A 21,311-nucleotide genomic window follows, 5' to 3' on the forward strand; every position below is an offset into this window, starting at 1 on the left:
ACAAAAAATGTCTATTACATCAACTGTTAATTCAACAAAATATGTATATAGTAGTTTTAGACAAAATATCGCATCTACAAGTTAAAATTGTTGCAATAGTAACTTAAAAGTGTTAAATTATTGCATCAACAATAATAAGTTGTAATAACTTATAATTTTCAGATGCAATAGAAACTTTAATATATTAGGAAAAATTGTTGCAATAACTTAAAATGAAAGAATCGTTGCAATAAATTGATACTAATTGTTTTTGCAATCTATTGCAACGAAAATTTCGAATTAATAGCTTATTGCATTGAAGTTACCATTGCAATAATTTGATATTAATTCTTTTACAATCTATTGCAATGACAAACACGTAACTGCAATGAATATATTGTTGCAATAACTTGGTATCAATTATTTCATAGTCAATCACAGTGACAAAATGAATTAATTATCTATTACAATGAAGATATCATTGCAATAATTTAATCCGATTTATTTTGTTTAAGGCGAAAAACACATTTTGGTCCCTACATTTTCGCACGATTCCTACTTTGGTCCCTAAATTTTATTTTTACCGCTTTTAGTCCCTGTTTAGAAAAACGCCTTCTGTTTTAGTCCTTTCCGTCAGTGCCGTTAGGGCACTGACCTACGTGGCAAACGGAATTATTAAAATAATAATAAAAAATTTTATTTTGTCATAAAAAATGCCAAGTCAGTATTTAAATTTTAAAAAATAATTTATTAAATTTAACTAAATAAAAAAAATAAAAAACAGAAATAAAAATAAAAAATCACATTTATCAAGATTGAAGGGTGTCTTGAGCAAGAACAACAAGAACACTAACCCAGATTAAAGAACACTAAAATGAAATTCTCTTAAGAGCTTTTTTATTATTATTATTTGCAGGTTGAGTTTTGATTAGGTCAGGATTGAAATTCTCCGTGGAGGGAGCTGTGATGAGGAATAGAGATAGTCATGCACCACTCTGAGCACCACTCTGATATGATGTTTACATCAATCTGTGCTGATAATGAGAATTCGAGTACAAATAAGAACACTAACCCAGATTTAAGTACACAAACCCAGAAATTAAAATTCAAAAATTAAAATTTTCAAAATCATCATTTTCTCAACCCAGCAAAATCATTAAATCCTAAAACTCCAAACTACCGAATCAATCCAAAAATACCTCACAACCAATCCAAACAAAAAAATCTCAAACTCAGAAAACCAATCAACCACCACGTCTGAAGCAAGCCACGAACCCAGGGACAATCACAGTGACCAAACCCAGATCGGAACCACCAACCACCACCACGCTGACCCAAATTGGAACCACAACCCAACAAAAATTAACCCATGAAACCCCCGAATTTAGAACATACACTGTGGCCCACTCACAACAAACACAATCAACAAACCCCCCCCCCCCGCCCAAAAATCCAAGACCAGCGACAAAAGCCAAATGCGAAAGAGGGAGAGAAAGAGAACTACCGCCGTCATGCCGCCGCCTTGGACCTGATCTGGTCGGACTGATGCGTTCACGATGGGCCGATGGTTTTCAGGTGGATGGGGACCATTGAGGTCTGATCGGGCGCTGGTTCCAAGAGTGTGAGAAATAGATCGACGAGGCGCGCCACCGTGCTACGGAGAGCATCTTGACGAGGCGTGCCACCACGGCGTCGCGCGTGCGCTGCGTCGGCGGCCATATGCTGAACACGAAGGTGTTGGTATTTGAGAGAGAAAGAGAGAGTCATGGATCTGAAAAGAAAGATCTGGAAATGTTGTGTTGTGTTGGAAGAAAAACAAAGACAAATAATGGATCTGGACACCGTGGAAGTGTTGTGTTGTGCTGGTTTTATTTTAATTTTTTGGGTATGTGTTTTGTGTTTGTTTTTATGTTTAATTTCTTGTTCAGGTTTAATTTGATGTTCTTATTTTTTGGGTTTGTGATTTTTGAATTTTAATTTTGTGTTCTTGTGTTCTGGGTTTGTGTTCTTAAATCTGGGTTAGTGTTCTTGTTGTTCTTGCTTAAGACACACTTCAATCTTGATAAATGTGATTTTTTATTTTTATTTCTGTTTTTTATTTTTTTTATTTAGTTAAATTTAATAAATTATTTTTTAAAATTTAAATACTGACTTTGCATTTTTTAATGATAAAATAAAATTTTTTATTATTATTTTAATAATTCCGTTTGCCACGTAGGTCAATGCCCTAACGGCACTGATGGAAAGGACTAAAACAGAAGGCGTTTTTCTAAACAGGGACTAAAAGCGGTAAAAATAAAATTTAAGGACCAAAGTAGGAATCGTGCGAAAATGTAGGGACCAAAATGTGTTTTTCGCCTTTGTTTAATTATTTGCAATCTATTACATTAAGTTTCGTGAAGTAATAATCTATACTTACAAGATATTTGAAATAGTAAATTGCATATTGCAACAATATATATATATATATATATATATCATTGCAACAAAGTTATTATTAAAATATTTGGAGTTTATTGCAACAAAAATTTTTGTTGCATAAACCTATTACCTCAAATTTTATTGCAACATCTTGTATCAACTATTGCAATGACTCAACTACTGCAATGACTCTAATGTTATTGCAATGGTTTTTTTCGTTACAGTAAATATTTTTTTCTTGTAGTGGATCAATATGATATGCAACAGCAACATTCACACCATCTCTTCTGGTGCAACAAAGGGCAAAACTCCTCTTCCAGTTTGGCCTGCCTGCCTTGTCGGGAACCATAGGGCTACACCACTACATTTAATAAATTATTAGTGATGTTCATTCGGGAGTTCATCAACTCGATCTCAGCCGTCAATTCTCTGCACCCTTTGGTCTCAGGGTGGTGGAGCACCGTACAGCTGTACACGGACAAAACAGGCGCAAACATTTCCAGAACGGTGCGTTTAGGGCAGGAGAAGAACGACTGGTTTTACTCGCACGGAAAGTCCCTCATGCGCTTAGCCATTTAGCGCATGATTAAGAGCGCCGTAACGGCCAGGTCGAAACTGTTACCGGTGAACGCGAGAAGCGGTTTGTATCTTTTGCTCACATCTGATGACGTGGTCGTTTAGGATTTCTGCGGACAAGTTTGTGGGTTCCACTATTTTACATTACCGTCAGTCGTGGGGTACCCGCTCCCATTTGCATGGGTAGGGAACTCTCAGAAGCTTTATCCAGGCGTCTGTGCATACCCGTTCGCCGTACCGGATTATATCTCGGGGCTTAAGCCGCTAAAGTCACCCAATGGTGACATGGCTGTGGATGGCATGGTGAGCGTGATTGGGCATGGGATTGCTGAGCTGGCAACGAACCCTTTCCTGAACGCTTGGTACGGTAGCGGGCATCGGCAAGACCCGAGCTTGAAGCTAGAGATAGCTGATTTGTGTGAAGGAATCTATGGTATCGGTGGTGGTGGGTCCTACGGGACAACTACTTAACGGTGAGGATGGTGTCGCGTTTAACATGAATGGGATCAGACGGCGGTTCTTAGTCTAGTGGGTTTGGAATCGCGTGGTTAATTATTGTTCTGGATCAAATGCACTTGATCTGAATAGCAATATCAATACCGTTGATCACAGGAGCATCTTTGCAAAAGATAACACTACATATTAAATTGGACAATGATGACTACAACAAAAAATGTCTATTACATCAAATGTTAATTCAACAAAATATGTATATAGTAGTTTTAGACAAAATATCGCATCTACAAGTTAAAATTGTTGCAATAGTAACTTAAAAGTGTTAAATTATTGCATCAACAATAATAAGTTGTAATAACTTATAATTTTCAGCTGTAATAGAAACTTTAATATATTAGGAAAAATTGTTGTAATAACTTAAAATAAAATAATCGTTGCAATAAATTGATACTAATTGTTTTTGCAATCTATTGCAATGAAAATTTTGAATTAATAGCTTATTGCATTGAAGTTACCATTGCAATAATTTGATATTAATTCTTTCACAATCTATTGCAATGACAAACACGGAACTGCAATGAATATATCATTGTAATAACTTGGTATCAATTATTTCATAGTCAATCACAGTGACAAAATGAATTAATTATCAATTACAATGAAGATATCATTGCAATAATTTAATCCGATTTATTTTGTTTAATTATTTGCAATCTATTACATTAAGTTTCGTGAAGTAATAATCTATATTGACAAGATATTTGAAATAGTAAATTGCATATTGCAACAATATATATATATATATATATTTATATCATTGCATCAAAGTTATTATTAAAATACTTGGAGTTTATTACAACAAAAATTTTTGTTACATAAACCTATTACCTCAAATTTTATTGCAACATCTTGTATCAACTATTGCAATGACTCTAATGTTATTGCAATGGTTTTTTTCGTTACAATAAACATTTTTTTTCTTGTAGTGGATCAATATGATATGCAACAGCAACATTCACACCATCTCTTTTGGTACAACAAAGGGCAAAGCTCCTCTTCCAGTTTGGCCTGCTTGCCTTGGCGGGAACCATAGGGCTACAACACTACACTTAATAAATTATTAGTGATGTTCATTCGGGAGTTCATCAACTCGATCTCAGCTGTCAAGTCTCTGCACCCTTTGGTCTCAGGGTGGTGGAGCACCGTACAGCTGTACACGGACAAAACAGGCGCAAACATTTCCAGAACGGTGCGTTTAGGACAGGAGAAGAACGACCGGTTTTATTTGCACGGAAAGTCCCTCACGCGCTTAGCCATTCAGCGCGTGATTAAAAGCGCCGTAACGGCTAAGTTGAAATCGTTACCGATGAACGCGAGAAGCAGTTTGTATCTTTTTCTCACATCTGATGACGTGGTCGTTTAGGATTTCTGCGGACAAGTTTGTGGGTTCCACTATTTTACATTACTGTCAGTCGTGGGGTACACGCTCCCATTTTCGTGGGTGGGGAACTCTCAGAAGCTTTGTCCAAGCGTCTGTGCATACCCGTTCGCCGTACCAGATTATATCTTGAGGCTTAAGTCGCTAAAGTCACCCAACGGTGACATGGGTGTGGATGGCATGGTGAGCGTGATTGGGCATGAGATTGCTGAGCTGGCAACGAACCCTTTCCTTAACGCTTGGTACGGTAGCTGGCATGGGCAAGACTCGAGCTTGAAGCTAGAGATGGCTGATTTGTGTGAAGGAATCTATGGTATCGGTGGTGGTGGGTCCTACACGAGACAACTACTTAACGGTTAGGATGGTGTCGCGTTTAACATGAATGGGATCAGACGGCGGTTCTTAGTCCAGTGGGTTTGGAATCGCGTGGTTAATTATTGTTCTGGACCAAATGCACTTGATCTGAATAGCAATAGCAATACCGTTGGTCACAGGAGCATCTTTGCAGATGATAACACTACATATTAAATTGGACAATGATGACTACAACAAAAAATGTCTATTACATCAAGTGTTAATTCAACAAAATATGTATAAGTAGTTTTAGACAAAATATCGCATCTACAAGTTAAAATTGTTGCAATAGTAACTTAAAAGTGTTAAATTATTGCATCAACAATTATAAGTTGTAATAACTTATAATTTTCAGCTGTAATAGAAACTTTAATATATTAGGAAAAATTGTTGCAATAACTTAAAATGAAATAATCGTTGCAATAAATTGATACTAATTGTTTTGCAATCAATTGCAATGAAAATTTCGAATTAATAGCTTATTGCATTGAAGTTACCATTGCAATAATTTGATATTAATTCTTTCACAATCTATTGCAATGACAAACACGTAACTGCAATGAATATATCGTTGCAATAACTTGGTATCAATTATTTCATAGTCAATCACAGTGACAAAATGAATTAATTATCTATTATAATGAAGATATCATTGCAATAATTTAATCCGATTTATTTTGTTTAATTATTTGCAATCTATTACATTAAGTTTCGTGAAGTAAGAATCTATACTCACAAGATATTCGAAATAGTAAATTGCATATTGCAACAATATATATATATATATATATATATCATTGCATCAAAGTTATTATTAAAATATTTGGAGTTTATTGCAACAAAATTTTTTGTTGCATAAACCTATTACCTCAAATTTTATTGCAACATCTTGTATCAACTATTGCAATGACTCTAATGTTATTGCAATGGTTTTTTTCGTTACAATAAACATTTTTTTTTTGTAGTGGATTAATATGATATGCAACAGCAACATTCACATCATCTCTTTTGGTACAACAAAGGGCAAAGCTCCTCTTCTAGTTTGGCCTGCCTGCCTTGCCGGGAACCATAGGGCTACAACACTACACTTAATAAATTATTAGTGATGTTCATTTGGGAGTTCATCAACTCGATCTCAGCCGTCAATTCTCTGCACCCTTTGGTCTCAGGGTGGTGGTGCACCGTACAGCTGTACACGGACAAAACAAGCGCAAACATTTCCAGAACAGTGCGTTTAGGACAGGAGAAGATCGACCGGTTTTTCTCGCACGGAAAGTCCCTCATGCGCTTAGCCATTCAGCGCATGATTAAGAGCACCGTAACGGCCAGGTCGAAACCGTTACCGGTGAATGCGAGAAGCGGTTTGTATCTTTTGCTCACATCTGATGACGTGGTCGTTTAGGATTTCTGCGGACAAGTTTGTGGGTTCCACTATTTTACATTACCGTTAGTCGTGGGGTACACGCTCCCATTTGCATGGGTGGGGAACTCTCAGAAGCTTTGTCCAGGTGTCTGTGCATACCCGTTCGCCGTACCAGATTATATCCCGGGGCTTAAGTCGCTAAAGTCACCCAATGGTGACATGGGTGTGGATGGCATGGTGAGCGTGATTGGGCATGAGATTGCTAAGCTGGCAACGAACCCTTTCCTAAACGCTTGGTACGGTAGCGGGCATGGACAAGACCCGAGCTTGAAGCTAGAGATAGCTGATTTGTGTGAAGGAATCTATGGTATCGGTGGTGGTGGGTCCTACACGACACAACTACTTAACGATGAGAATGGTGTCGCGTTTAACATGAATGGGATCAGACGGCGGTTCTTAGTCCAGTGGGTTTGGAATCGCGTGGTTAATTATTGTTCTGGACCAAATGCATTTGATCTGAATAGCAATAGCAATACCGTTGGTCACAGGAGCATCTTTGCAGATGATAACACTACATATTAAATTGGACAATGATGACTACAACAAAAAATGTCTATTACATCAAGTGTTAATTCAAAAAAATATGTATATAGTAGTTTTAGACAAAATATCGCATCTACAAGTTAAAATTGTTGCAATAGTAACTTAAAAGTGTTAAATTATTGCATCAACAATAATAAGTTGTAATAACTTATAATTTTCAGCTGTAATAGAAACTTTAATATATTAGGAAAAATTGTTGCAATAAATTGATACTAATTGTTTTTGCAATCTATTGCAATGAAAATTTCGAATTAATAGCTTATTGCATTGAAGTTACCATTGCAATAATTTGATATTAATTCTTTCACAATCTATTGCAATGACAAACACGTAACTGCAATGAATATATCGTTGCAATAACTTGGTATCAATTATTTCATAGTCAATCACAGTGACAAAATGAATTAATTATCTATTACAATGAAGATATCATTGCAGTAATTTAATCCGATTTATTTTGTTTAATTGTTAACAATTCTTGCAATAAACATGCTTAAAAGGAAGATGGTAAAGACTTAATCCAATCTTAAATTCATTGTTGTCCTTAATGTCCCTTTCTCACTATCACAACATATGCAGCTTTTCTACAAAGTAGAGACCAGTGGGGAGCGAACTTTAATTTGTATTTAGCCTTTTTTTAGTAAGGCCAGCAACTTTGGTAAATAATCATCAGAGCTTTTGTATTGCATTCATGCCTGGAACAACTTTATATCCTTGGCGAATCTATGATCACTAGTCCAAATCTGTTAATTTTTGTTGGGGAGACTTCAATTGAGGCCAACTTCCAATTAATAACACTTTTTGGATACAATTGTTTGATCAAGATTATATTTGCTACCCCATACTTTTTTTTCCATGTTCTGGAAATTGTAGCACCTGTTATTCAAGTTTGATTCTTTGGAGCCAAATAAGTCAGGAACATGTTGTCATGGTTGATGCAATCTATTGAATAGTACTTTAGCACTTGTACAATTGCCTTTACTATTTTATTTATTAACTAGCATAACATTTCTGGTGTGCCAACCACATGCCTTTATCTTTTAAATCTCTCTCTCTCTCTCTCTCTCAAAATTGTTATTTAACTTTTAAACTTTTAAGTGGTAAGTTTTTTGTTGGACTTTTTTTCCCCTAAGATTTAAGATAAGCAAACTAATAATTTTTGTTATTGGACTAGCTCTTTTTATTTTCAAGATTTTAGATAAATAAAATTTATTGTTGGCTTTTCTTTTTGTTTAAACGGGTCAAGGATACTGTTAAGGGATGCCAAGTTTTAATTTTGTTCAGCTTAATTACCTAAATCAACCACCTAAAAAAAATTTAGGGTGTTCATTTTCTTTTTAGGGTATTCATTTTTTATTTATGATAGACAAAAAAAAAAAAAATTCAAAATTCAAAATTCAAAATTCAAAATTAATATATTTATAAATTTATTTATTTTTCAATGTCAAGGTGTTCATTTGAATACTGTCAGTATAACATATAGCTGCCACTATTAAGCCAACTCCATGCCTACATCCATAGGCAATGCCAACCAATATCCACTATCAACGATATGGATTACGATCACACTTAATCAAACCAAATAACACTCACAACTCACACAAAAACTCAAGAACCTCACTAACATAAACAAAACCTCTCACAAACTTCACACACTCGAACTCACAATATCAAAGCCTCGATGAACCCAATAACTCTCTCGCACTCACAAAACAAACAAACTTTCAATACATAAAAGGGTAATCTTTCAACCCCAAAAATAATCTACCAAATTACTCTTTGAAGAAACTCATTCATGTTTTTCTAGAAGTCTTGTCATCTCCCCATGTGGGAGGACCCTTGGACAAAAGCCTCCAAACCCTTTGCAACAATATCTATTTATAAAGCTTCAATCCTATGTTTTGAGGGACAAGGAATACCTAATTACTTCTTCAACAAGAGAACATTTTTCCTTCTATATCAAGGAGAATCTTTGTCTTCCACACAAAGAAAAAAATCATTTCCTTCCATGCCAAGGAAACCCAAATCAAATCTAATTAGAAATTTGAGACAATTTCAAACATTCAACAATAACATAATTTTGTAAGAAAAATTTCTAAGAAATTTATGAAGATGCAGTGGATCCGTATGATTCTCCTTTAAAACGTTGAATTCTAGACATATTACCTCCAACAATGTTCATCATCACAATCATAGAGATATTTAAGGCCATAAAAACAATTTTTATCAATGAGTTAATTAGGAGGTGAGGGCTAGGGGGTAGGTTGAATGAATGAGCATGAAGATTAGGCTCCAAAAGATGCTATTTTCTCAGGGAAGACCTTAGACTTCAATGTATAACTTAGTCCAAAAATTTATCTGTATTTTCTCAAGTTTGCCTAATATACATTAGCTGTGAGGTTGACATGTGGAATCACCTGGTCAGCTATTAATGAGTCCTAACATTATTTTGATTTGGGCCTAACTGTTGTGCCTGCCAATGTTTGCTCAATGTCTCCCCTAACTCAAAATTACCAAACAATAACCATTACAAATGGATCCAGTTTCAAATTATATTGGAGTCACTCATGTTATTTTATGGAATGATGAATATAATATGTTGTGCACGAATGGCACTGATGTCTTGCTACTTTGACATATAATTCCAAATATCTTAAGATGGACATATTAAGTTTCCCAATAAATTGTAATTGTAGTTAGAAGAGCTAATGTTTGATAAATAATTATGCCACAAATGATGCTAAATATGAAGCTGGGAAATGAGTTTATAGGAGACAAGATATAAAAATTGAACAAACAAGAGATATAAAAATTGTACGCTCTTTTGATAGGATCTAGGATCTCTTTATACGTGGGTAAGTTACTTAAAGCTAAAGGGACAAATCAGAAGGTAACTCACAACTTGATGGGCCATGCTCCAACCTAAGGCCTAAATTGACCCCATATGGATTGGTGGACAAACCTTTAATGTACTCAAATCCCTTCATAGGCAATGGTATAGACTGTGAGTTGGTGGGATGAACTTCGAAAAGTTTTGGTCTGAATGGAGCCTCCACTTTCCCACTCACCTTCAACCATGGTAAAAAGGGACAATGAACCAAGTTAAATCATGTGTAAAACCATATTAGAAAGACTTTTGTTAGATTTAGGAAATGGAACGCATTGGAGTCAAACTTTTCTATCACTAGTGGAGTCACCGTTGTGGGTGCAAGTGCCCATGGCGGTTCTTATTCTATTGGGAATTATGCCACGGCCGAGTGGACCGGGTGGAGGGTGAAAAATGCAGTCACCACCTAGATTAGATCTAGGAACCATATGCATAGTGCCCTTATGTGAAGGACTGATTTTACTAGAGCATGCTCAAATACAAGTTTATGTATAAGCACATGTTTATGTTTATCTTTAAAAATTATTTGTTAGATTCATTCAAACTAACAAATAATTTAAAGATGAATTTAGTAAGTGTTTACATTAAGGACTATAATGTATGGAACATTGTTTAAAAAATAGAAAAGGATTGAAAAATAAAATTGTTTATATTCTTCCAAATCAATCTATAAAATTAACGCTGAGGCCAATAATGAAGTATTTTGATATGTGTAGCAAACACAAATGAATGATAATCCAAAAACCAAATCCTCATATAGCACGACCTATGATTATCATCCCGTAGAAATGGTGCTATAGTCAAATTCAATTTTTAAAATAATATAGCTTCTTTGGGATGAAAAAAGGAGCTTTTAAAAAAAAAAAAAAAGTTAGTTTTTATTTTTATTTTTATTTTTTTATTTATATAAAAAGTTTTAAAAAACTTTGAATTTTGGTATTATTGAAACATTATTTACATAGACCTCTAATTGTTTTTGTTTTGTTTGAAACATGACTACCCTAATTCAGCTCCTACAACAAAGGCCCTTTTAAGTGATTTTCCTTTTAAAAAAATGTGAGGTTTTTATTTTATTTTATTTTATTTTTTATTTTAATTATGGAAGAATATATAAGAAACCTTCTTAAGATTGATCAATTAAATCTTCAAAACTTGAAACTCTTATTCAACATCTTCATCAGTACAATATTTCTTTAAGGCTTCAAATGCTGTTGATTTTTTTTTACTCAAAAAAGTTAAATATATATATATATATATATATATGTGTGTGTGTGTGTGTGTGTGTGTGTAATTTTCATTGTTTTTAATTGTATTGCGCATATGTACGGGGTTATACACTAGTGTAAGTGATGTGGCAAAGTGAAGTATAATTTCCAGTTGGACAAAGCACAAAATGGATTTATTGAAGGTAGAATACATGTTAAAAGAAATTATTTGGTACACAACATAAAACTATCAACTTACATTTAATTGTTTCATAATTTTAAAGAATCTAACAAACATTTGTAAACATAAACATAAATATCTACATATACATAAACTTGCATTTTACATGATACAATACCAGCAAATAAAATTTCAATTAGCAATATGATTCTCATTTTGGTAACTATGGTTGTAATAATTTTTTTTGGGTGAATAACTATAGTTGTACTTGTTGTATCTTAAGTTCCCTAATAAACCATATTACTGTATTAATTAATGAACTATAAATTTGAATTTGATTATCTTTAAAAAGTACTTTTATCTATATTCAGATTTTTTTTTAACTAGTCGATAAAAATTTAACATAATATGATTTTTTTTCCTTTCTATTTTATCTTTTTGTTTTGATAAGAAATCGGATAATTATAATAATAATTTTTTTGAGGGGGAATTATAATAATTATTAATTGGCCATTTTTTACGATTGTATTTTTATATTGAATTATATATTCAAGAATTAGACATTTATTATGATATATGTATGTAGATGTTATTTAGAGAAGCTTTGACATATTAAATTATATATATACTCTTTAAAGAAATATTATATAGCGAATGTATTGAATATCAAATTTTTTGTTTGACATAAGAAATGTTACTAATCGAGTTAATTATAACCTACCAAAAAATTGAGGATTTAAACCTAAATTTATTAAACATTAATTAAATTTAATCACATGGTTATATTGACAAAAGAACCATATTATGGTTGGATTTTAATTATCTATAAAACATATAAATTCAACTTAGGAATCTTAAAAAAAAAAAAAAAACAACATATAGGAAACTATCGTTTTTTAATTCAAAAAAAGGTAAATTTTTTGATACTTCAAAAAAAAAAAAAAAAAATTTATTCTAAGGGATGTAAGATTTATTTTATTTTTTCGTAAGAAATATTTAATTTGAAACCATATGATATAATAAATAACCTTAGCTTTTCCCTTTACAATTTCTGATGGCTCTCATCAATCTCACTCCTTCTCCGAACCCCATCATTTTCCCACACTTTCTCTCTCCAAACCTCTCTTTTCTTTCCTTCCAAACAACCCCACGTAACACAGGAAGAACCAGAAAAACGAGAGCAGCTCTTCGGGAATGGAGGGAGTACGAGGAGGCAGTGAAGCGCAAGGACCTTGCTGGGGCACTCAGCTTCTTGAAATCCATTGACGACCCAGTTGAGACCGTCAATGGGTCTGCCTCGCTCGAGTCGACTCGGTCCCGGCTCGCCGAGTTGGGCCTGGTGGTTGGGTACGAGAGGGACTGGGAGGTTCTTGACACGTGTCTCAATGCTGATGATATGAAGCTTGTGTGTAGCGCTTATGGGTTCCTCAAGGATAGGGGCTTCTTGTCCAACTTTGGCAAATGCAGAAATATTGGTATAATTTGTTTCAAAATTCTGTTTTTTTTTTGTTTTTTTTTTTTTTGTTTTTAGCTATGGTTATGGAGTTTGTTGAAAAATTGGTGCAAAATGATTTTTTTTTGGAATGTTTTATGAAAATTTTGGTACTAATTTGAGAAGACGGTAGTGAAGTTATGAATTTGTTGAATATATTGTGAAAACTTTGGTTTGGTAGTCATTTGATAACATGGTTGCAATGTTATGAATTTGTGTTGGGTTAGCTTAACTAGTTGAGTTTTTTATCATCGAATAGAGGGTTGGGGTCAAATACTGCTTACACAAAAAAAATAAATCAGTTGGTGTCTAGGGCCCTTGGCATGATTGTAATAGCAATCATCATTGAGTGGAGGCCATAGGCTTCAAAGGCTATTGTACTTATATAAGAGGAAAAGCAGCAAAGTTATGAATTCATGTAAATATGACATGAAATTGTGGTACTCATTTGATAAGATGGTAGCAAAGTTGTGAATATGTTTAATATATCGTGAAAAATTTTGGTACCCATTTGATAACATGGTATACTAGTTTTGAATTTGTGTAAATATGGCATGAAAGTTTGGTACTGATTTGATAACATGGTAGTACAGTTATGGATGTGTGTATTATGCTATGAAATTTCGGTACCCTTTTCATAACAAGGTAGCGAAGTTGTGAATTTGTTTACTATGTTGTGAACATTTTGGTACTCATTGGATAACACGGTAGAAAAGTTTTGAAATTGGGTATATATGGCTTGAAAGTATTGGTACTGATTTGATAACATGAGTACAGTTGCAAATTTGTGTAATATGCTGTAAAATTTTGGCAATCTGTCCATAACATGGTACTAAAGTTGTTAGTTTGTCTAGTATGTTATGAAAGTTTTGGTACCCAATTCATATCATGGTACTGAATTTATGTAAAGTGTTGAAAATTTGTTGAAAATGCTTTTCTTGTAAGTGTTTATGGTTTCAGATTTTTGAATACCAACTTTGTTGATGCTATGTGATACTTACGAGCTATTAGGAAACAGTTATCTGTAGGAAAAGGCTAGTGTTCAAAGGGTTGACTAATTGTCTTTCCCCAATATGTTGGAAGAGTTTCCAAAGGATTGTACAAGTTGTGGAAATTAATGCTCTCTTGTTCATGTCTTTATTGATACGTTCATAAAATTTAAAGTCGTGTCAGTTTGCAAGTGGTTCTCGTGTGTTCAATTGTGTGGTGATTCAGTAATTATGTGTATGTACAAAAAAGAGGATTACGTTATCACATTAAGTTTGCTCCTCGTTACAAAATGATAATTCTGATGCCATTCTATGAGTGGTCATGGAGGCACTAAATTTTTTGACATTTTAAATGGCTTATCTCAATTTCTTTTCTATATTTTCATCCTGTGCAGTTTTGGAGGGTCCAAGAAATGTTACACCGACTGTGTTGGAATCTTCAACTGGTTTAGAAGGTGTGTGTTGTCTTCTCTGGCCGGCCATGCTGTGTTGAAGTTATCAATGTTTTTAAAGCTCTTCGCTTCTGTGAAGTGCATAATTCACATAATTTTACATGTAGCCTTCCTCAAATGTGTCTTGATATTCTTTCCTCCCATTTTCTTTTCCAGTGACTAAACTTTCGCCAAAGAAGTGGGGTGTTTCAGGAAGCTCCAGTGCTGTTCTGATTGCTTTTCTTGGTGGGGTATCTTTTCTTCTTTCTAAAGGGATTGATGTCAGGCCTAACCTTGCAGCAATATTGGGGCTAGCATTCATGGACTCTGTCTTCCTTGGTGGCTGCTGTTTAGCTCAAATATCAAGTTATTGGCCTCCAAATAGGCGCAGGATCTTGGTTCATGAAGCAGGGCATCTCCTGACAGGTAAATCCTAGTCTTATCTGGTGGTTGGTGCTTCAAAGTTGATAGTAATTGTTTTTTTCTTCTAGCAATACCAAATTACTTAATTATTTTTTCTTTTCAGCTTACCTTATGGGTTGCCCAATTCGTGGGGTGATTCTAGACCCAATTGTTGCAATGCAAATGGGCATTCAAGGGCAGGTCATTTTTTCTCTTTTATGCTTGATATGACATTTTAAAATGGTTCTGTTTGCTATTATGCAATGCTTTAAAGCATTTACACTATTACATGCTTAGTTGTTTATGCATAACGTAATCAGCCAATGTCGTTTTTGTTGGAAAAAGAGGGGGGTGGGGGGTTGGGCAGGGGGGGTTGGAATTGACTGTAAGTCTCTTGTTTGATGATAACAGAGGTAGGCTGTGGTTGTTTTTATCTCACAATTTTAAGTAATCACACTATGACATTCCATGTTTTTCATGCACAATGTAATTGTTTCATACTATTTTTTGGCGTACTGGGGGGAAGGGGGGATTACAGGGTAAGCGATTGAATTATGTCAATAAGCAATTGAATATATATCAATACATTATGGTTGTGGGTAATATTATGCAACTGGTGCAGTTTTACTTTGATAATTATGTTATGAACAATTAGATTTAATGGGCTTTGTTAATTGTGTTTAGCTTCTTGTTTCTTCTGTTGAGATCATAATATCTTATTCTTTTTCATTTTGTTGTGTATGTGTTTGTGTGTAATTAATGCATATATTTCACATGTATAGTGTATATTCTAATGAATTCTTTAATTTAATAATTTGTGGCCTTGTGTCTGCATAAATTTAGCTATTTAGCATTCTTTCTATGGCAAGGAGGGCTCATATGAAGTATGATTTTATAGGCGGGAACTCAGTTTTGGGATGAGAAAATGGCCAATGATCTTGCTAACGGACGACTTGATGGCACTGCTTTTGACAGGTTGGTATGAAATGGAGGGCGGGAAAGGTTGCTTGAGTAATTGAATCAAGGCTTTGTTTCAGTGTAAAATGAATAGAACTGCTTCTTTTCTGGTATTTGGTTATGTTATTGAAAATACTCTATAAACATTTCTAGCATTTGGCTTGTACATAAAATCACAATATTTTTTACAGAACAACTAAAACATTTCACCACCTAAAAATATTAATACAGAACAACTAAAATCGACCTACAAAATTATTTTTTTACAAGACACACACGTTGACCATATCTAATAAGTAATAACAAATACATTAGCCATAAAACATTGACAATATCCAATAACTCTTAAAATGGGGTTGATGTTAATGAAATGACACTAGTAAGCAGAATCAAAAGAGGAGTGAAAAAAAGCTAAAACAATTAATAAAAACTATCAACTAAACTTGCATATATATATATATATATATATATATAAACTACTATCAACTTCTTAAATTTTTTATGAGGGTGTAAAGGAAAAATTAGACCGACACTAGCACCAGTGCAACTTGATGAGCGGCATTGATCTTGGTGTCAATGCAATGAGAGGCATTGATGGCTTTCTCGGCTGTCTTGGTGGTGGCAACATTGGGGGTTTCTTGCGGTTCACTACTGGTACCCTATTCTCTTGAGATTGAAAATGTTTTTCTAAAATGTTCTACATTTCTAAAGGATGTAAAACGTTTACAGCCTCATATAGGGTTTTTTTTTTTTTTAAATGATCAATGGAAAATGATTTTGGTTTGACTAAGTTTTTCAGCAACCCCAAATGGCGGAAAATGTTGGACAATGTTTTAGGCTGATACAAATGTGGCCTAAGCGTTAATCCGCATACAGTTGAATGAAAAGAACTTAGAATAGGGTTATTTTTACCCAATACTAGCTATCTTAGCTGTATTGGCAGAATCTATTTTCCCTAATCAAGCTGGTTTAAATATACTTTTAAATTGATCTTACTTTTAGCTTCTGTGTGAACATTGCTTATATTAAAAAAAAAAACAAAAAAGCTTCTGTGCGAACATTGAAACTGGCTTCATGCTTTCATTTTTAATTATTAAAAGCACCTTCTAGAAAGCATGAAATATTTTTAATGATGTAAACTTATACTTGTACATGAATATGATAATCCCAAACTTTCCTTCTAAGCCTTTCCACTATTTAGAAGTTATTCAATCACACAGATATAATTATCTGGCACCCTATTTTCACTCCAAACTTTGATACCTGCATAGTGATGGGTACTAGAAATGGATGCAACTTAGCATGTCATTAAGCAACATCAATGCAACTGAAATTGTTGCTTTGTTTCCTCATTTCAAGTGATTACTGATTTTTGGGATGATACAATGGTTAGGTACTGCATGGTGCTTTTTGCAGGCATTGCTGCTGAAGCACTTGTTTATGGTGAGGCAGAGGGTGGAGAAAATGATGAAAATCTCTTTATGGGTATCTGTATTCTGCTGCAACCGCCATTATCTGTAGCTGAGGTATCTCTCTAAACTTTTACTTGGTTGGATGATCTGCCATTGATATCATACTCATTTTTGTCCTCTGACAATCATTACCTTGATTAGATGTCAAATCAAGCAAGATGGTCAGTTCTTCAATCTTACAATCTGCTCAAGTGGCATAAACATGCACACCGAGCTGCAGTTAAAGCTTTGGAAAGTGGTGGTAGCCTTAGTGTTGTGATTAGGAGCATTGAGGAAGCCATGTCTTCAAGTAAATGAATTGCTGCAGCTTATATATAATGACCCTTTTCTATCCCATAGGTTCATAAGGTAAATTTTGAAGCCTTTTTTTGGGTTTCTCATTTATATTGCTGGTGCTGATTCTTCAAACAACTCAAATATGTGAAATATATCTGCTTTAACTTGGTGGGACAGGTGTTAGTGATCTGAAGTATTACTGGGTTTGACGTAGGCCTCATTTTATTGGTCTGTCTGCTCTCATCTCTTCACTACCTGGAGTAACACCTTAACTAAAGTTCATGCACACATCTTTTATCAAGTGGCTAGATCTGTTGAAGATGAAGTGCCCTTGGTTGTGCCTTTGTTGTTACAATGTATTACTACGAATGGAAGGTCTATGCTGGAGAAAGAAAGAAATGCAATTTGCCATGAGCTAGGTACCTGTGTTGGGAGGAATAGAGACAAATTATAGTTGTGATAAGCCTTGCAATGTTGTTTTGGTTGTGTATTGGCTTTCTTGTTTGTCTGATTATGCTGTAGGTATAAATTATAGTTGCTGACAAGAACATAGGATCTTCTTGAATGTGCTCAGGAATATGGTTGCTAACAAGTATACAGGAAGTAAATTGTGGCTTGATTGTCAAACATGAATAGGCTTTTGTCTTTAGCTATGATTCATGTAATATGCATTGTGTGCAGTTTTAATTAACTTGAACTTTCAGGTCTGATTTCTACAGATTGTGATATTAAATCATTAGCAAAACGGTCTTGTATTTACCCTGATCCTGAAAGCATTTTGCTCTTGCAACATATATGATTCATAGCATGAGAAACATATACAATGATTTATGTTTTGATCTTGGAATTTTTGGTAGCAAGGGGCAGATGATGATAAATTTTGAGATCTACACAAGCTCAAAATGTGATTCTTGTACACAATCATTATTCAGTTAAGCCATTTACTATTCAATAATACAAGCCAAAACATGAAGTCCAATAAATGAAATATGGACATGGATTACACAAGGTCAGAAAATTGTTCCTCCTACGTTTCAAATGGTTAAATCACAATTTAAGCACCAACCTCTTGTCTGACATGTTATTTGTCCTGTTTAACCAAAATCGATTCACAACACAAGGTCAAAAATGGTCAACCAAAGCCGTAAATGAACCCACTTGGGGCTTTCAGAGAATGCGAATGGAAATGATTGAGATTTGAGACAGGATAGGAAATAAAATAAACATGTCTCAAAGGTCCACAATAATCCCACATCGCTCAAAACACAAAAACTTCAACACTTTATAACCATTCGACAAATGAGCTTTTCTTATCCGGGCTTAGTAGTGTGAACCTTTAACTCAAGTGAGGGCATGAAAGTGCTGGAACATTAACTTAGTTCTGGTTGGCTGGGTGTGAATCTGGCTTCTTAACTGGCTTACCCATTCCAAGCCAGGAGTCGAGCTAGTGCCAATCACACCCAAAAAAATGGCCTTCTGGGTTCTCAATTGAACCAGCACTTTTGATTTTTGTTTTGTTGCACATATTTTTATCAACTTGCAACTGCGGGCGGACCTAAATGCCTCGCGCTAGCGGCATCAATAACTTGTGTTTACACATCCTGTGTGTTAACTTATGCACAACAATTTTCTTTGACACATGTCACATTTTCGTTGTGCCAAGTCAACCCTAGCAATTTAGGATTGCAACGTCAGCATAGGAGCCACTTTAGTGCCACCACAACAAACCCTACCTCATCAGGACTATGTCACTTGCCATGTCAGTACTTACTACCACATTAAGTGCTACGACAACTGTTTTTGCCATGTCAACACAACAACAAGAAGTCCCACGTCATGCCAACATCTACAATATCTAGTATTTGACCAAATCGAGCTTTGATCTAACTTGATTTGCAAAAAAAAAAAAAAAAAAGAAAAATGAAAAAACACTAACCTTCTTGATCATGATCAAGTAGAATGATGTGACACAAGCATTAATTTTCTTTTGGTAGGTCACGTCTCCAATCCGTTTTCTGTGTAAATTCCAATTTCCAAAATTTTGCTAGTATCGTTCCAATTTTATTGGATGTTCTTGAAGGAAAATATAAAGAGATAATACATCAAAACTTGTTCAGTTAGAACTTGGAAGTAATAAATTGAAATTTAGGAAAATGTAAAAGTTATGATACATCGAATCTTGTTCGGTTGGAACTTGGAAGTAATAAATTGGGATTCAACAATTTCAGAGGTGGGGGGAATAATTTTCCAACCTTATGTAATCCATGTCCATTTCGGTTAAAATAATAACTACTGTTCGATAATTCAGTGCATTTCCTACACCCTGTGGAGCTCTCAAGTGAGACACAATCTTGCCAATACCTCAAGTTTTATTTTATTTTATTTTATTTTTTATTTTTTATTTCTTGAGATTGAAAATGTTTTGCTAAAATGTTCTACATTTCTAAAGGATGTAAAACATTTTCAGCCTCATAGGGATTTTTATTTTTATTTTTTTATAATCAATGGAAAGTGGTTTTGGTTTGATTAAGTTTTTCAGCGACCCCAACTGGCGGAAAATGTTGGACAATGTTTTAGGCTGATACAAATGTGGCCCAAGTGTTTATCCGCAAGCAGTTGAATGAAAGGAACTTATAATAGGGTGATTTTTACCCAATATTGGCTATCTTATCTGTATTGGCAGAATCTATTAGGCTGATACAAAACTTGTTTTCATTGCATTTTGCTTTTTAACTCCCATAGTTATTATGTAATTATTAAAGCCATGACATTCTAGTGAATGTGGGGTTCTAGAGAAGGTGGCACCATATGAAGCTGGTTTCAAAGAGTAGTGACAAACTTGGTATAGGTGAAATTTACACTCTCTGCAATCAAGTGAAGTGTAACTTGCGACTGTAATATGAAAAGAAAATTCCCTTCTGAACTACTACTTGGTTTAGATGAATAGATTGTAAGAGGGTAACCTGGACTTTCTCATGAAGCATTTTGCACTATAGAAGTGTAGATTGTGATCTTAAGTAAACACTTTGTTTTGTCTTGCCATTCCTGGGCTTGGTTCATGCAACTCATTAATAATGCCAAGGCAGTGTTCCTTAGATTTCCTCAATGCAATGAAAACAAGGAGAAAAAGAGAGAAGAATGTATTGCTAGTAAGTTTTATCACTTTACATTGGGTGAAAGGATATTATAGCATGAGAAACATATACAACGATTTGAGTTTTGATCTTGAAATTTTTGGTAGCAAGGGGCAGATGATGATAAATTTTGAGATCTACACAAGCTTAAAATGTGATTCTTGTACACAATCATTATAAAATTAGGCCATTTAATCTTCAATAATACAAGCCAAAACATGAAGTCCAATAAATGAAATATTTTCAAAATGGTAGAAGATCACACTAAATTATTGATCCATCGTCATAATTTACTAACATTTAAATCCGAAATGGACATATGGATTACACTAGATCAAAAAATTTTTCCTCCTATGTTTCAAATGGTTAAATCCCAATTTAATCAAAAACTTCTTGTCTGACTCATTTTATTTGTTCTGTTGTACCAAAATCAATTCACAAAACAAGGTTAAAAATTGTCAAACTAATAAATGAACCCAACTGGGGCTTTTAGAGAATGCGAATGTATATGATTGAGATTTGAGACAGTAAAGGAAATAAAATGAACATGTCTCAAAGGTCCAATATAATCCCACATCGCTCAAAACACAAGAACTTCAACATTTCATAAGCTTTTGACAATGTGTTTTAGCTCGCCGGGTTCAGTAGCGTGAACCTTTAACTCAAGTGGGGGCATGAAAGTGTTGGAACATTGA

The 21,311-nt window shown here is 34.3% G+C and overlaps 1 protein-coding gene and 3 pseudogenes across 1 annotated transcript; all 4 read left to right on the forward strand.

The window, feature by feature from the left end:
- The first annotated feature begins 2,784 nt into the window (after window positions 1–2,784).
- On the forward strand, window positions 2,785–3,622 carry LOC115985980 (annotated as a pseudogene).
- A 936-nt stretch (window positions 3,623–4,558) lies between these two features.
- On the forward strand, window positions 4,559–5,398 carry LOC115985982 (annotated as a pseudogene).
- A 931-nt stretch (window positions 5,399–6,329) lies between these two features.
- On the forward strand, window positions 6,330–7,169 carry LOC115985983 (annotated as a pseudogene).
- A 5,321-nt stretch (window positions 7,170–12,490) lies between these two features.
- LOC115987351 lies at window positions 12,491–18,256 on the forward strand. Its single transcript, XM_031110875.1, has 8 exons — window positions 12,491–12,938; window positions 14,340–14,399; window positions 14,553–14,801; window positions 14,902–14,978; window positions 15,676–15,752; window positions 17,128–17,260; window positions 17,348–17,554; window positions 17,660–18,256. Exons 1-7 carry the CDS (start codon window positions 12,518–12,520, stop codon window positions 17,501–17,503), a joined length of 1,173 nt encoding a protein of 390 aa, XP_030966735.1. The 5' UTR covers window positions 12,491–12,517; the 3' UTR covers window positions 17,504–17,554; window positions 17,660–18,256.
- Window positions 18,257–21,311: the final 3,055 nt, after the last annotated feature.

Source organism: Quercus lobata, chromosome 4 (genome assembly GCF_001633185.2).
Source record: "Quercus lobata isolate SW786 chromosome 4, ValleyOak3.0 Primary Assembly, whole genome shotgun sequence".
Lineage (NCBI taxonomy): Eukaryota > Viridiplantae > Streptophyta > Magnoliopsida > Fagales > Fagaceae > Quercus > Quercus lobata.

Bases quoted from the DNA above. Each gene is read 5' to 3' on its own strand.
- LOC115987351 (XM_031110875.1), top strand. From the start codon at position 12,518: ATGGCTCTCATCAATCTCACTCCTTCTCCGAACCCCATCATTTTCCCA. The intron at 14,400-14,552 runs GTGTGTGTTGTC...TTTCTTTTCCAG, and splicing joins ATCTTCAACTGGTTTAGAAG to TGACTAAACTTTCGCCAAAG. The intron at 14,979-15,675 runs GTCATTTTTTCT...ATGATTTTATAG, and splicing joins AAATGGGCATTCAAGGGCAG to GCGGGAACTCAGTTTTGGGA.